The sequence below is a fragment of the Phoxinus phoxinus genome (assembly GCF_949152265.1).
Source record: "Phoxinus phoxinus genome assembly, chromosome: 5".
Classification (NCBI taxonomy): Eukaryota; Metazoa; Chordata; class Actinopteri; order Cypriniformes; family Leuciscidae; genus Phoxinus; species Phoxinus phoxinus.
In genome coordinates this window covers 24,038,013-24,053,213 of record NC_136880.1, presented here as the reverse complement: position 1 = coordinate 24,053,213, position 15,201 = coordinate 24,038,013, and the positions used below count along the sequence as shown (strand labels likewise).

Sequence of the window (15,201 nt, the reverse complement as noted above, 5' to 3'; positions counted from 1 at the left end):
TGCAGAATTATCCTGATGTTGTGTGTGCCAGTTCTCCCTCAAACCCATATGAATCTGGAAAATTATTTTTTTCATACCTCTTTTGTCTGAAGCCATTACAGAATTGGTACAAGAACTCAGACAACAGTTTAATAACTTACATTTATTTCTCCTTTACATTGATGTATACAGTTGGCAATGTGTTTCATCAAAATCGCTGGCTTTGAGTTCTCAGAGTATCAGCCAGAACCATGACAATTTAAGTACCTTATTTATTATGACAAATCATATATGGTATGTAACTACATGAATGCAAGCTTAAAAACAAATGAACTAAAGATGCTACAAAGGGTGGAGTGGTCCTGTTTATTTGTAATTCCACCATCAAATTGCTCCTTTGCTAAAATCTTTAGATCTAAAAACTGTTCTGTTTAACTAAGACTAAAGGTGAATAATAATATTACTCGTGCATATTAATGTTCAGAATGCACAGTTGTAGTAGGTAATCCATTTGGCATACTAAAATGCATAACATTTTACAAATAATAAAAAGTACAAAAAATTAACATTAAATGGGAGACTATCATATTACATCTTCGGCAGGTTGCCATTTTCCCACAATTTCCCTGCCTACCAGATTCACTCAAGCTGCCGTATTTTTTGCCGACCAATTAAACCGAGACATTTACCCTTCAGAACGTCTGCGCTGTTGAACAATGACAAAATCATCTCAGATACAAAATAAACCTGCACCGAAGTGTGTATTATTCAGCATCCACAACCATGATGTGAACGAACAGCCCAGCTGAGGAAAGGAGGTCTCCATTCATGTTGAGCAATGGCACATGATGGTATCCTGTAGTATAACATGAACAGAAATACATCCTTTATATACCAAATCAATAGTATTGTTATTGTTAAAGTGGTTATCGTATTAGCATGCATACTCATCACTTTGTTTGGCCCTTTTTTTATTAAAAACGTAAAATCCTAAATTGCAAATCACTTAGCAGTGTCGTTGCTCTCGTACAGGACTGAAGCACACTAACCGTTCTTTAGGCTGTTGAAGGGAAGTGTGTACTGGCCAATAAATTCATTGTCCGTTGAGGTATCGTAGTCCTCAACCAAAAAGCGCACAAGGGCTAGATCTGGCACGCACACATCAAACTGGAAGTTTTCATTCCACATAGGGTTGAAGCCTTGAGAGAAAAGAGAGAGCGATTAGGCAATTTCCAGGTGAGACCTGACTGAGAACATTTACAGGGCTATTGTACCATTATTCTCAATGTACTGCGTTTCCACCACGGTCGTATCGGCTGGCACACCGTAGATCTGCACTTGCACAATGGGATCAACAATGGAGGACTTTTTTTGACTCACTTTGGGTAACTGTTGGGCTGAGATCACCTATCAGGTAAACAGTGGTTAAAAAAAGCTATGCAGCTGACATGAACAACACAAAGATATAGTCCATATATTACAAAATAAAGTAATGTTGTAGAGCCACTTGCCATCACATGAAGACTTTTTCTTTAACCATGGTCCCTTGGAGACAGTGATGGGGTCAAACTCAGTGTCTTGGTCTCGTAGGTAAGACGGCTTCAGGATGTAACCACTCTGTCCGTTTTGAAGAAAGAGCCCTTGATTCAGATTCATCTCTGGGCAGGGCGTCTGGAAGTTGAGGGCCACTGGAGGGAGAAGTGACATTAACATCAACTTCCACTCGGATTAAATCTGAATATACATGTTTCTCACTAGAGTCAGTTATATGGTTTCAGATTCATGGCTTCTTCACCTATCTGACAGCCTGCGTTCCACAGAGGCACAGGGTTATAGTTTGAGGAGTCTGTCCTCAGTCCCGCTGGGTAAATCCTGCTGAGTTTGTCGGTATTGTGAAGGATAAAATCATTTGCTATGACAGGAAAAAAAAGTAGTTATTATGGGAACATGCTTGTTTGCTTTTTAGCATCCAAGAGGCATTATTAGGTGAGGAATGTGTTTGGGTAGGATTTTAGGTTAATATACACTACCGTTCAAAAGAATGTTTTTTGAAAGAAGTCTAGTGCTCACCAAGGCTGCATTTATTTGATCAAAAAGTAAACAGTAAAAACAATAATATTGTGAAAAATTATAATAATTTAAAATAACTACTATTTGAGTAAAGGTAAATATGGTGCAAAAGTTAATTTCAGTAATTCAGCTTAAAAGGTGGAACTAATATATTATATAGACTCATTACATGCAAAGTGAGACATTTCAAGCCTTTATTTGTTATAATTTTGATGCTTATGGCTTACAACTATGAAAACCTTTTCACAATGTTCTAATTTTGAATTTGGGGTTTTAGGATCCTTCAGAAATTATTCTAATATGCCGATTTGCTGCTCAAGATTTCTTATTAATTATTATCAATGTAGAAAACTGTTGTGCTGCTTAATGTTTTTGTGAAACCTGTTATATTTTCCAGGATTTTTTGATCAATAGAAAGTTTGAAAGAACATAATTTTAATGTGTCCTTGCTAATAAAAAAAATAAAATAAAAATCCAAACACAGAGCATACAGAAGTGTATATTGTGTTTTAGACACTATAACTGGTGACCACCTTTTGTTTCACAGGTCTTTTCCCACTTTTAGACTATTTTTTGCCTTCTGTGTGAATTACCATATTTTACTTTAATTACTAAAAATAAAATATATGTTTAAGATTTGAATAGATCATTTTCAAAAATATTTTCAAATATTTCATTAGATAATTTTGTTTATGAATAAATTCTCTATCTCTTTTTGCCATCCAGCAAAATGATAAATATATGAGAGAGAAAAAGAAACCTGAACGGCTCTTTTCCCTGTTAGCCACCTGCTTCTTTACATATTCAAAGGTGTGTGTCAGGAGTCTCCCTCAAGCAGAACCCATCATCTGTGTCGTAATGCATGTTTATGACTGTGTATTTAGCTGAGAAATAAATCTGTGCCACAGGACAGAGTTCGTGTCTCTGTCTCATGACATGTATTCATGCGTTTAATATCCTGTGTTGCGTTTGAGCAGCAGAAAGCATGACATCACACCTGATTCCTCCGCCAGTTTCACAGCTTTTCCCTCTTTGAATGAGGCCATCTCATAAAAGGACTGCTTGTCCCGGGAATCCTCAAACCCATGGAAGGGGACACTTTTGCAGTAGATCACGATATCAGACAGCTCCTTCGCAAACTTCAATTTCTGTTTTAGGTGTGTGTAATCATAAAATAAATGTTAAGAATGAAAAGAAACAAAGTATTTCAATGATTACTTTCCATGGTCACATATGTATGCAAGACAGAGATCACAGAACTCGGCTTACGCTAGACTTCTTCTCACGGTCTTCTTCATCCCCTTCGTCATCTTCTTCCTCTGTTACACTGTCTTCATCTGCGGTTTTGGACTCGTCTGAAAATGCGTCCTCAAGTTTGTTTAGTCTCTTCCCTTTCACTATGAACCGTCCTTTGAGTTCCTAAATAATACACAGTCATTAAATCAGAGCCTGCAGATTCTGCCATCACCTCACATTTACATGGATTCATTCAACAGGCACGTTTATTCAAATGACTCAAATAAATCCAATGAAAGCCATGCATTGTGTGTTTAGCCTGTTTATGTTGCTTTCGTTTGCGATTTTTTATTCTTTTAATGCAGGTAGAAGTAAAATGTGTACTTTCTGTTACACCAATGCGTTCTAATAGCAGCTTATTTACAGTTGTCTCTGCATATTAGGCTGGAATATGATAAAAATGTATATCAATTGTTAATATGCTAAGCAGCATTTATTTATGTGCTGCATTTTAATTTTGACAGTTAGAGCAGCAGGCAGGACAAGCTGTTTCCAACACAATAGTTTGAGGAAGCTTATGCTGTAAATGATACTCTGGTGAACAGCAGTGTTTCTATAGTTGACTGTGACAGTGACCAGGACAGGCCACACCTTGACCAGAGCGAATGAAAAACAAGGTTACGTAAGCTATGATAATCACCCGCTCCCCTGCAGGCAAAGCACCAGTCGCCATAGCAATCCAATGCATCGTCTTTAAAAGCCACAAAACCGTGATCTTAGGACTCTGTCTTTGCAGAGTTTCCTCATTTTGATATATGCAAGCATAATTGATGTGCTGAAGGTGTCAATCTTCTTGAGTAGTTGACATTTGTTTTACTGTAAATGGCTGAAACAGAGAGTTTGAGATGCAACGATCATTTCAAATAGAAAGCGGCTGCATGAATTCCACACAGAACTCCACCGTGAAAGCATCTCCTGTTCAGACAGACTGCAAACTCTCTTGGGTCTCAGATATAATCCAGTAGCTGTGGATTTAAACCCAACACTTTTAAACTGCTTTATACATATTTTAAGTAAATGTTCAATTTGGATTGTCACAATAAAATTGCATGTAAAACAGCTAAATGTGTGCATTTACATTTACAAATTTATTTTGGTTTATTAAGCTTCTTACTGGAATACTTGATTCGTATTGATCAAGGCATTTTGAGGTAAAATATTATTTTATTACAACCACTAAATGGTAGGGATGCATGATATAATTTAGCATAATAAATATACCATATTGGTTATTTTACAATATTCAAAATTTTATTTGATTTTTTACATTTATCGGTATATAGAAGCATATAGGGGAAATCCCCTATTTAGATGACCTTTAAAAAACATCTTAAAAAGGTAATATTTAAAAACTATTTAAAGTATTTAATAAGTTATATGTAATCTTTAGCCAATCTAAAATTAATATACATTTTTCATATTTTACTTTACAATGGCGTGATGCCACTGTGGATACACTTGCAGCATTTAAAACGATTAATTTGAATTGTTTTTGTTTTAGGTTTTTTTACATAATAACATAGTATTTTTAATATCTGCCATGTATCAGATATCAGATATTTTGTCTTTTCGTAACGGCCGGAATTTGAATATGCTAAACATTTGGTAGCACTTTATTTCACAGTCCTGTTCCCCATGTACATACTATGTACTTATTAATTACAATAACTGGGTAATAACTAGGTACTAACCCTGAACCTACCCCTACATCTAACCATAACCCATGTATTTACCTTATATTAACCAGTACTTTCCTAGGCAAGTACACTATAAGTGCAGTTACTGTAAAATAAAGTGCAACATTTTTATTGTGCTAGACTATCTAGCTTCATGTCTCTCATATAACTCCATTGTCTCTTTATTCTTACATGATAAAAATGATTTCATGTCCACGCGGGGTGTAATAAGCAGCTAATAAGTCATTATGACAAAATAAACCCTCTCAGGCTCGGCTTCCTAAGCACCCTGTCAGGTTTATTCGGTATTTTATAATAACCGGCTTAACCTACGGTATTCCCTTACATAGTCATGCCACTGAATATGCCTGTAAATGATCCTCTGTATAACATGACATAGTGGATTACTGCGTCTTAACATCCCGCAGTCACTAACCTCTGGAGAAGGGAAGCGTGTGGGCATCTGATCTCCCAGGGGTTTGGTGACCAGAGCACTACCCAGGATGGAGATCAGGAGCTGAGCCATGGTCTTCTGCTGCTCCACACTGCAGTGGTTCTCCAAAGACAGGATCACAGGGTACTCGGACACCTGGTGAAGGGAACAATCATGTTGTTGTCAGTCAGGTACACATGGAAAGCACACCAGAAGGACAAGCTCTACAAGTCCCAAAACAAACAGTTTTTTTGTTTGTTTAAGTTACTATAGTATCTTGGTGAAAGGATATATATCTTTATGTTATGAATCTTTTTACCTTAAAGGCATATTCTTTAATGGCCTTAATCACATCTTTGAAGAGGATCTTTGAGGTGAGAGTGTATCCATGATAAATGACTGGCTCTCCATCGGATCCATCCCAGCAATCCAGCTCCACACAGCGGCATCCCTTTAGAAGTACTCTGTACAGGGACAATGCAACTTGCTACTCCACAACTTAGCCATAAAAACATGCTTTCTGAAAGGTAAATTAATTCAGATGCTTTCATTCTGAAACAAATGCATCTAAATATTCTATCGTTTTTTAACTACATGATTAAAATGTATTCAAATATTGAATGATTAACATTACTTTATGTACGCCTCAGTGCTGCTGGGTCCCTTGAGCTGGTCCTCCAGCAGGTATGTGTTGTGAGAGGAGGAGATGAAGTAATGGTTGAGAGGCTGCTTCATGTCCTGGTAAACACTATTATGGGCCGGGTTAAAGATCAACCCCTCCGGCTGGTGCAGGTACATTAGGAAGCCATCCTTTGTCATTTGCTGTTTGGCTCTGGCTACAAGAAACACAGACATGCAATTTAAAAAAAAAACTTTGTACTTGTAAATCTTTTCCCCTGAGACTGAGGCTAAACTTACTGACAGCTAACTTTTGAATGATAGTGTTTATAGCAGATGTTTTTATCTAAAGCAACTTACAAATAACAATAACACAAGCAGGCGGCATTACCATTTTCATCAAGTTCATTTTTCTCAATAAGTTGAAGGGCATCATTCAGAGACGCATGTTCTCTTTGCTCATTCAACAGGAAGTTCAGGAAGTCAGCGGCGCTCATGACACCGTCTGTCTTTGCATACTCTCTGTAGATGACATCGATCTCCTCTCTTTGTGTCAGGATTTTATAGAAATGCTCGATCTCTTTGCCCTCTAGGAATCCACCCTTCGATTGGTCACATTTCTGAAAGAGGGGAAACAGTGGCATTTCTATTCAAGTTATTTCTTTTGTACATCTATTTAAATTGTGAGAGAACAGTAGACGGGTAGATTACCTCAAAGAGCATTTCAGCGTAGTCTTCGTCCACCTCAATGTTGATGTCTTGGAGAAAGCTCTTCAGCTCTTTCAGACTCATCTTGTTGTCCAAGTTTTTATCTGATTTACGTATACAACTGTAGATCCAGCTAAAAGCTCTGATGTAAGGACAATTAAAGAGAGATTTGGAAGAACAATGCTTGAATTGCACCTCAACACCACAGGCGTTTGAAAAGGATACTGCTCTGTTTTCTTCTGCGGAGTGAGGTTGTTCATGTTTGAGATGACTTTCTCCAAACCATTGACCCACTTCTTGGCTTCTTCCTCAGAGCTGGCGATCAGGTCCAGGTTTTTCTGTCTCCCCTTAAACAGGATGGAGAACGCTCGACCATCCACCGACTCCTCTGTGTGTTTCCTCAGACCCTCCGTCTGCCGACCTGTTCGTACCGCCTCAATGTCGTCAACGGAGACTGAGTGAGAAAGATATACAAAACTTCATAAAAGGAGTAATATGTAATTATGTGGGTCCCACTGAACCCAGACCCTGAACCCAGACCCCAACATTATCATATATTTTGCATGTTTAATGTCCCAAATTTCTTTTGTGGTTCACTGATGTTTTTCAAAATGCCAAATTTGGTTAATCAGCATCTTAGTTTTGTTTTCTTGTAAAAGTATCTAATCATCCTTAAAGTGACAGATGTACCTGAGAAGCAAAACTTCATGTGTGAATGGTTTTAAGCTTAAATCAAATCTAACATATTTGCAAGACAAGATCCATTTCCTAGAAGCAAAAAAGTTTTTTTTCCTAGTTTCCTGCTGTTAAATGCAGTATCATCCATCATGTGTCTGGATGGCAATATGCATATGGAAATCATATGTAGAAGAGGTCATGCTTAACACAAAAACGCTGCAAGCCCGATTGTGTGCATTTGATTTGTGACTAAAATGTTGGTATCGTAATGTTACAACAATGAAAGCAATAACTTTATTTATTTAGACGGGACAGTGAATGTTTTGACAGGGAAAGTAAATATATGATTTTAAAAAAATCCTTGAGTCAATATTTTAGTTTTTTAACTAGTTAACAGTAATACTTGTTAGTAATATTAATAATTATATGATTTGTCTGTTAGTCAATCAGTAGCCTACATGTATACCGATTTTAACTGTACGGTAGAAAGACTGGTATCATTATATAATTTATAAAAAATGTAATTGACTTGTACCGATACCAGTAGGCTACTTCTCACTTACTATATAATGTAGTGGTGCGATTTAAAGAGGCAGTGGTCACATAATACACATTCTCACTGAGGGCTACGCAGTACGCACCCTGTGGATGAATCCTAGAACCGCCCCTGGTTTGCATACTTTGAGGAAAATTACACAAACGTTTTAAACATAGCCTCAGGGCTGATGTTTTACAGCACTGGTAACATAAATGACAATAATATTTAAATATGCTGTAGTAAAACATGTATGTTTAATCAATACCCTTTTAATTAATACAATTAAAAAACTATGGTCAATACTTCTGGCAACTGCTCTGAAGAAAAAAAATGTATATCGATATGAAAAATTCATAATAATTAATAATTGTACCACTTGTACCATTCAAAAGTTTGGGGTCAGATTTTTAAAATGTTTTTGTTAGAAGTATCTTATGCTCACCAAGGCTTGATTTATTTATTCCAAAAATTTTAATATTGTGAACAATTTTATTGTTGTGAAAAGATTAAAAACACTTTTCTATTTGACTAGATTTAAAAAAAAATTAAATGTGTTATTCCTGTGAGTTTTTAGCAGCCATTACTCCGGTCTTAATATGCTGATTTGAAACATTTCTTCTTATTATTATAGAAAAAAATAATTAAGCAGCACATTTTTCAGGATTCTTTGGAGAGTAGAAAGTTAGAAAAAAAAACAGCATTTATTTGTAATAGAAATCTTTTGTTACAAAATAAATGTCCTTTCTGTAACTTTTGATCAATTAAGTGCATCCTTGCTGAATAAAAGTAGGAATTCCTTTCAAAAATATCTTACTGACCCCAGCCTTTTGAATGGTAGTGTACATCATTATGATTAACAGAAATTTGAGTATACAGAAATATTCACCAATACACAATACATCACAAGGCAATGTCTTTAAAGTACTGCAAATATACGTTTTATTGATTCAACCACAACCAGTTAATCGGCCTCGCTCCATCTGATATTGTTGGCATACAGCTGTAATCCAAAACTAATAATAGTATCCATTATGGATACAATAACTTTAATATTAAAGAACGCAAAAATAATTATACTGCATGCAATAATATATTAATAATAATATATAATAATCATAATAATAGTATATATAATAATATATATACTGCATTACAATAATTTGACCCAGTTTGTGCTTAAAAATTTGGATTTGAGCAAGAAACATCTTCACTAACTTCTGTGAGAGAAATTCATTGACATACCAGCCAAAACAACACAACAATGGTCAGTGCAGGACACGAGAGAGCGCATGCAAAGAAAGGGCTGAAAAGATTCTGACACCCCAGTGCACATCCTTTTTGGGACTCACATGTGTTTTTGGACTTCAAGGTCTTTTTGGATTCATGCCACATGGTCTTGCAGTCCTCCTGCAGCTTGTAGTAGCGCGACTTTTTCCATGAGCCTGAACGGACTTTCAAAAGGTCCCCGCCGTTTATCAGGAACTGCAGGTCTTTGTCACCCTCCAAACCTGTGGGGAGAAAAAGGACAAGACCACTCATGTAATCATTCTTTCAAAACTCATATTATTTCCCTTTGAAAGGCAGATTTGTGGCTAATGTCATTTCCCACATCACAACATCCTTTTTTTATGAAGGGAGAACAAACAAAAGGATTTTATTGTCCCTCTGTGGTCCAATTGAGGAAGGAAGTTAGGAACCCACCCTTTAAGCTGCTGAGAAAGAAAACGTGGTTTTAACTTCTATGTAAAACACAAAAGACTCTTCCTGAAAGCCTTGAACACATACTGTGGACACTTGACACCAACCAGGACCAGATATTAGGTCAAACTGCCAAAGCACAAAATGCATTATTTACTAAGGTGTGGTGTGTATTTGAGAGTAATTTACACACACAACCATGATTCAATAGGTGTGACGTGATCTTGCTCTATTTAGGACAATAACTGGGACCTACTTACACTGCTATCTAGGTAAGAAATGTATGCGAGACAGACAATGCTTTCCTGGTTACGAGATTTCCTTGGAGATGGTGCGTGTCAATGAACCGTATACATCTTAAAATAACCAATAGAATAATGTAAACGCAAGTATGAAAGATGAAGTTCTCAGATTACATTTAAACAATATTATTGTTATAGCCTATTAATTCTCCTACCTATTAGTTTCATGTTGTTGCGCGCGACTGTCTTGATCTGCGCGCGGTATACGGACTCTTGAGACTTGGTCCGAACAGGTTGTCTTCGTACACACTGCATAATGTGAATTTTCCGCTCAAAAAATTAAAACTGCTTCTGATAATAGGAGCCGCAAACATATCCCAAAGACTTGCTGTTGCTGTGTTGTATACCTCACTCGCTTGTCTGCGGATTCGGGGCGTGTACTAATCCAAAGTTCATCCCTAGAAAAATAAAGTGTAGACCTTCCGTCTGATCCCAACAAGTGGCAATATTTACACGAATTACACCAACACGTTAAGGATGTGTATTTAAAAGAAAGATATCACTATAAAGTACTTTATTAAAAGTATGCTTAGAGCACAGTCGAAACTGCTATACGCAGAACAGCAGGTAAAATACCTGTTGGGCTTCTGTGTGTCTTTCTGTGCAGAAGCAATGGCGCCATCTAGTGACTGCATTTGCCAGTCCACACAGACTGATGCGTTTAGCAGCCGGACTCCAATTGAATTTTGATCCGGTGGATTTATGTTAACCCTACACGTGCTGTAAGAGTACGTACGTGCAGATTAAAAAAAAGCCAAAATATGCCATTTCATCTCTCTCTCTTTCTCTTTGAGCTCTTAATTTTTCTTTCATTATGATGGTATGACCGTTTCATAATTATATGGCCTTTCTTTTTACACTGCAATGTCAATACAAATATTTTTTTTTTTATTGTTGATGTGTTGTTAAATGTATAGGCCAATAATGTTATTGTTAAAACTATTAAAATACCTTTTGTTAATTGAAATGAAGCTGAAATAAAATATAAATATTAGATGATAAAAACAAACGAAACCTTGGCAACTAAACTAAAATAAGCTTAATTGAAGTACCGGTAGAAATGACACAAACTGAAATAAAGCTTAACAGAAATTAAAAAAACTAGAAAATAAAATTAAAAACTAGAGAATGACAAAAGCACACAAGAAAGTTAAACATTGCAATGAAACCTGAAAATAAAAATAAAAACACATTCAAAACACTAGAATGGAATATAAACTAAAGTAACACTGATATATGTCCAATTCAAGTTAGGCTACTTTTATCTATACAAATTTTTAATTTCATTCCACATTTCTGTACCAATTTTCCTGTAAACCCTTTTAAAATTGCAATGTCTAAAAGATGTCAAATTGTATACAAAGTTTTGCCCTAGTTGTGGTTTGTATTGTTTATTTAAAGATTTAGACATGCATGCTTACTGTATGTACAGCATTACATCTTTCTGTTACAGTAAACACGACCCACATTTGGGTTCTTAAAAAGCCCAAGGCATCTAAATGTCTAAATAACTGTGTGCTTGTTGTGTATACATCTCCTGAATCTCCAGTATCTCTGTCATCCAGAGGGAAATAACTGCCTTGCCTCTCACTAAAAAAAAGCAGGAAACAGCCAGTGGGTGTGTGGTAGCAGATAGCCCCACTACAAATTGTCCTTATTTGCCTCTAAACAACAGCAACAACCACAACAACCACAGAACCACTGCAAGTGTTTTTAAAACCATCTCACCCTTCACAACCTGAATGTGACAAGTTAAACTTATTAGAATATTTGTGTCACATTTGTTTTTCTAAGACTGTTTTCTAAGTCAGCTAAGGGAAAAAGACAGTTAAATGAGCTGAGCCTTGGTTTGGAAACCCATAATTTGACAGACGTTTCAGGAACTGAAGTAATGAAAGGGATGTTATGTGAGACAGTCGACGGAATGTTGCTCCAGGCTACTGACACCTCTCCTGTGCCCCATCCTCAATAGAAAATCTAGGTTATTTTATTGCTGCAGAATTGGAGCACTGTAGTCAGATGGGCAAATAGCTACACCCAATAAATAGGCTAACAATACAATACAAAGTTACCATGGGTGTGGCAGCCATATTATACGCTAACTCAATTTACACTACACCACCCATTCATGCGTTCATCATACGCATCATCAACAGGGGGAAAAAAACTCACTGAAAACAAATGTGGGGTTTGCTAAAGTATTTTCAAACTTAATTTACAAATTAAATACAATAGCCTACCACATAAATAAAAAACATAAATACATTTCCCACCTCTCGTTGTTTGTATCGCCCGTTAAATTAAATATTTCATAAACTAGCGTGAGGGTTCAAATTATGTTTGGTAATAGTTAACATTCAGTTGCGCGTGGCTGAAACTCAAGAGCGCGTGCAGGTTTAGTAGTAGCCTAAACAGGTCTGAACATCCACTGCTCTCAAACTGAACTTTAAAATGTTTGTCGATTGACTTTTGTGATACGCACAGCCATTTCGGAATCATTTTAATTCAGTTGTGACAGAGTCCCGTATTAGTTTCCATTCAACACTTACATTGTTTATCAGCAATGCCGTTGGAATCCATTTCTCGTAAATACAGCAGACTGTTATATCCTCCTCGTGCACAATATGTCCAGTGTTCTCAAATCCAGGAGTCCACACGCAAAAAGAAACTACACAAACCTTCGCTGGCGAAAAAAACAACAACCCAGACGACACACTGAGAGCGGATCTATTGCTCCAGCCTTCTCGGCACAGGTACACATTACCTGCCCGTGGGTGCTAGCGTCTCAGTAAAAGGTATGATGGGCCACTCCCACTGATCAGTTCAGCATCTTATAAATCCATGCTGTGCCTCCAGCTGCCTGTAGGGGTCATGACAAATTATGATCATACAGTAAAGCAAATCCAGACTGAGATTGAATGTTAGGTTTTATTCTGGAGAAGCAGTTAAACTGCACCTGTAATTAGAGCTGTAGACACTAGTCATGCCAGTTAAGATGAAAATATGCTGTATTAGTGTCTACTGAATCTGCCAGACAGCACTAATAATTTATAGCCTGGAAAGCAATGAGCTAGTCGTGTAACTATTTTAAAATTTTTACTTGTCTGAGTCATTTAACAGATACTTTAGGCAGTCTGCTTAAGGGGATACAAAGAGAAAGACTGCATTTCTGAGTGGGGTTTGCATTGGATTAAAATACATAGGCTTGAAATATAGACATTTTAAGATTTTGTGCACCTTAAAAATGAGTTTGCATATTATCTCTTCACTTCAAACATGCCTATGACCCTGGAACAAATATCCAAGTGTTATTGGGTGTTGTTGATTAGCATTTCACATGATTGTCGTTCTCCGTGGTTTGAGGTTGGCTATTTCTATGTATAATACTGTGGCTGGAGAGGTTTAAAGTTTGCCTTTATCAAATAATTCCTTTGCTGACTGATAGTGATCAAGGAACTCATTTTACTGGCGAAATGAAATGCTTTCAATGCAGCTCTCATATCTGCTATGTGACCGCTGGCGCTGAGAGTAAAACAAACATTCCAAGTCCAGTTTTTTTGGTGTAAAATATATCAGATGCTTTCTGAACAAGCTGGCATGCACTTCAGCCTCACTTTTGACTTGGAATGCAAGAGCCCACCGGCAATGCAAAATTACAAGCATGTTTGTAATGTAATTTCTGAGATTTTTAGCCAGGCTGACCAACATGTCACAAGGAAAATGACAAATATATTTAATGTATCTTCAGTTCCACAAATGTCAATGTCATATGAACCGATTTGTGATTGATTTAAGCTCAGAAATAGTTGAAGAAATGATTTCCTCACACTGAGGTCATTTCTGTGTTTTATGATTTAGGCAACAGCATGGAACACAAATGGAGTGTATCAAAATATCACGTCTCCTCTATACAATCATCATGTACTGTATGCTGCTATGTTCAGTTGCAAACAGCCTAAATTCGCCTTCATACTGAACTTAAGTAATGTCATCTGTCTTCAAGCCGTCAGTGTTTTCTCAGAAACTGAACAGAGTATTGTACTTTATGTCACCTTCTAATGAAGTAAATCATAAACACAAGGGTTAACCCTCCTCAGGTTCAGAGGGTGATTTAACTACGACTTAAAAATATCAGGACTGTCAATAGAATAGACTAAATAATTGTGATTAATGTCATGGGTTTATCCCTTTTATCCCTGGAGTCCCTTCCAGGTATATGAAAGAAAATGATATGTGTAACTTGTGTAAATTTGTGTAATGGAGAATAATAGTGTAATATGTGTGCAAATAATAATAATGCCCTCCAATAAAGTATTACTCTTACAGCAGTGTATTACTGTGGACCCTATGGATTTAAAGGAAACGATGAAAAAGTAGAAAAGTATTTAGTGTTGTGTTGCTCATTTTCATGAAGGGCAGCAAGTCACTGTGACCTAGAAGTTACTTCCCACTGATCATGTGATCCCTGAGAATACATTCTTAGACAAAATGCTGTATGATGTAAGTTTAGTCATTTTTAAAGTATGCATCTTTTTTTAAACAACCTGTCGCCTGTATGTCACAGATGATTGGTCATTTTATCCTGATGTTGTCGTGCGACGTCACGCAGAGTGAATGTCTTCACAGGCAGAGCTGAGATCTTCGATATCAAAGATACTTGCCTGGACAAATACAGAAGAATATCAGTGTTATTGATGTGTAACTCTTCAGTCATGTTATAGTTACTGTGAGTGTCTTGTCATCTGTCACACTCAGGATGATTTTGCTTGACCCCGATACAACAATAGTCATGCAGTAGTGCGTATGGCTGTGTGCTGTTGTGCCTATCAGCAGTCCCATTCATGGCTGGATTACCCTCCAAGCAGCGTCAGCTCTGGGATGAGTGCATTTTAACATTAGGCCAATCTGCAGGCTCAGGAAGAGAGGCCTTATTCCCCAAATCCATCTCTGTGTTGAAGGGGCCGAGGATAAGACTGCAGACAGAAGGCAGTCTGATTAGTTTGATCCATATTTAATAAAAGAGGCTACTGTCTGTGCATACTGCATACAAATGTAAATTGAAAAGATTACTGGCTAGAAATGTACCATATGATCCTTTACACACATATATATGTATATACACTACACACACACTGTTAAAAAAAAAGGTAGAAATTTACAGTAAAAAAAAACTGCCAGCTGTGGTTGCCTAAAATTTACCGTAAA

At 36.8% G+C, this 15,201-nt stretch overlaps 1 protein-coding gene across 1 annotated transcript; it reads right to left on the bottom strand.

Moving 5' to 3' along the window:
- Positions 1-129: 129 nt before the first annotated feature.
- Positions 130-12,805, bottom strand: plcd1b (phospholipase C, delta 1b). The gene is given in 16 exon segments (XM_079613049.1): positions 130-835; positions 1,029-1,178; positions 1,254-1,386; positions 1,491-1,503; positions 1,505-1,667; positions 1,775-1,891; positions 3,047-3,197; positions 3,319-3,468; positions 5,458-5,610; positions 5,774-5,918; positions 6,089-6,290; positions 6,464-6,692; positions 6,784-6,913; positions 7,006-7,234; positions 9,346-9,504; positions 12,546-12,805. Coding segments are annotated over 16 exon segments (2,247 nt in total). The 5' UTR covers positions 12,577-12,805; the 3' UTR covers positions 130-743.
- Between the last annotated feature and the right edge of the window lie 2,396 nt (positions 12,806-15,201).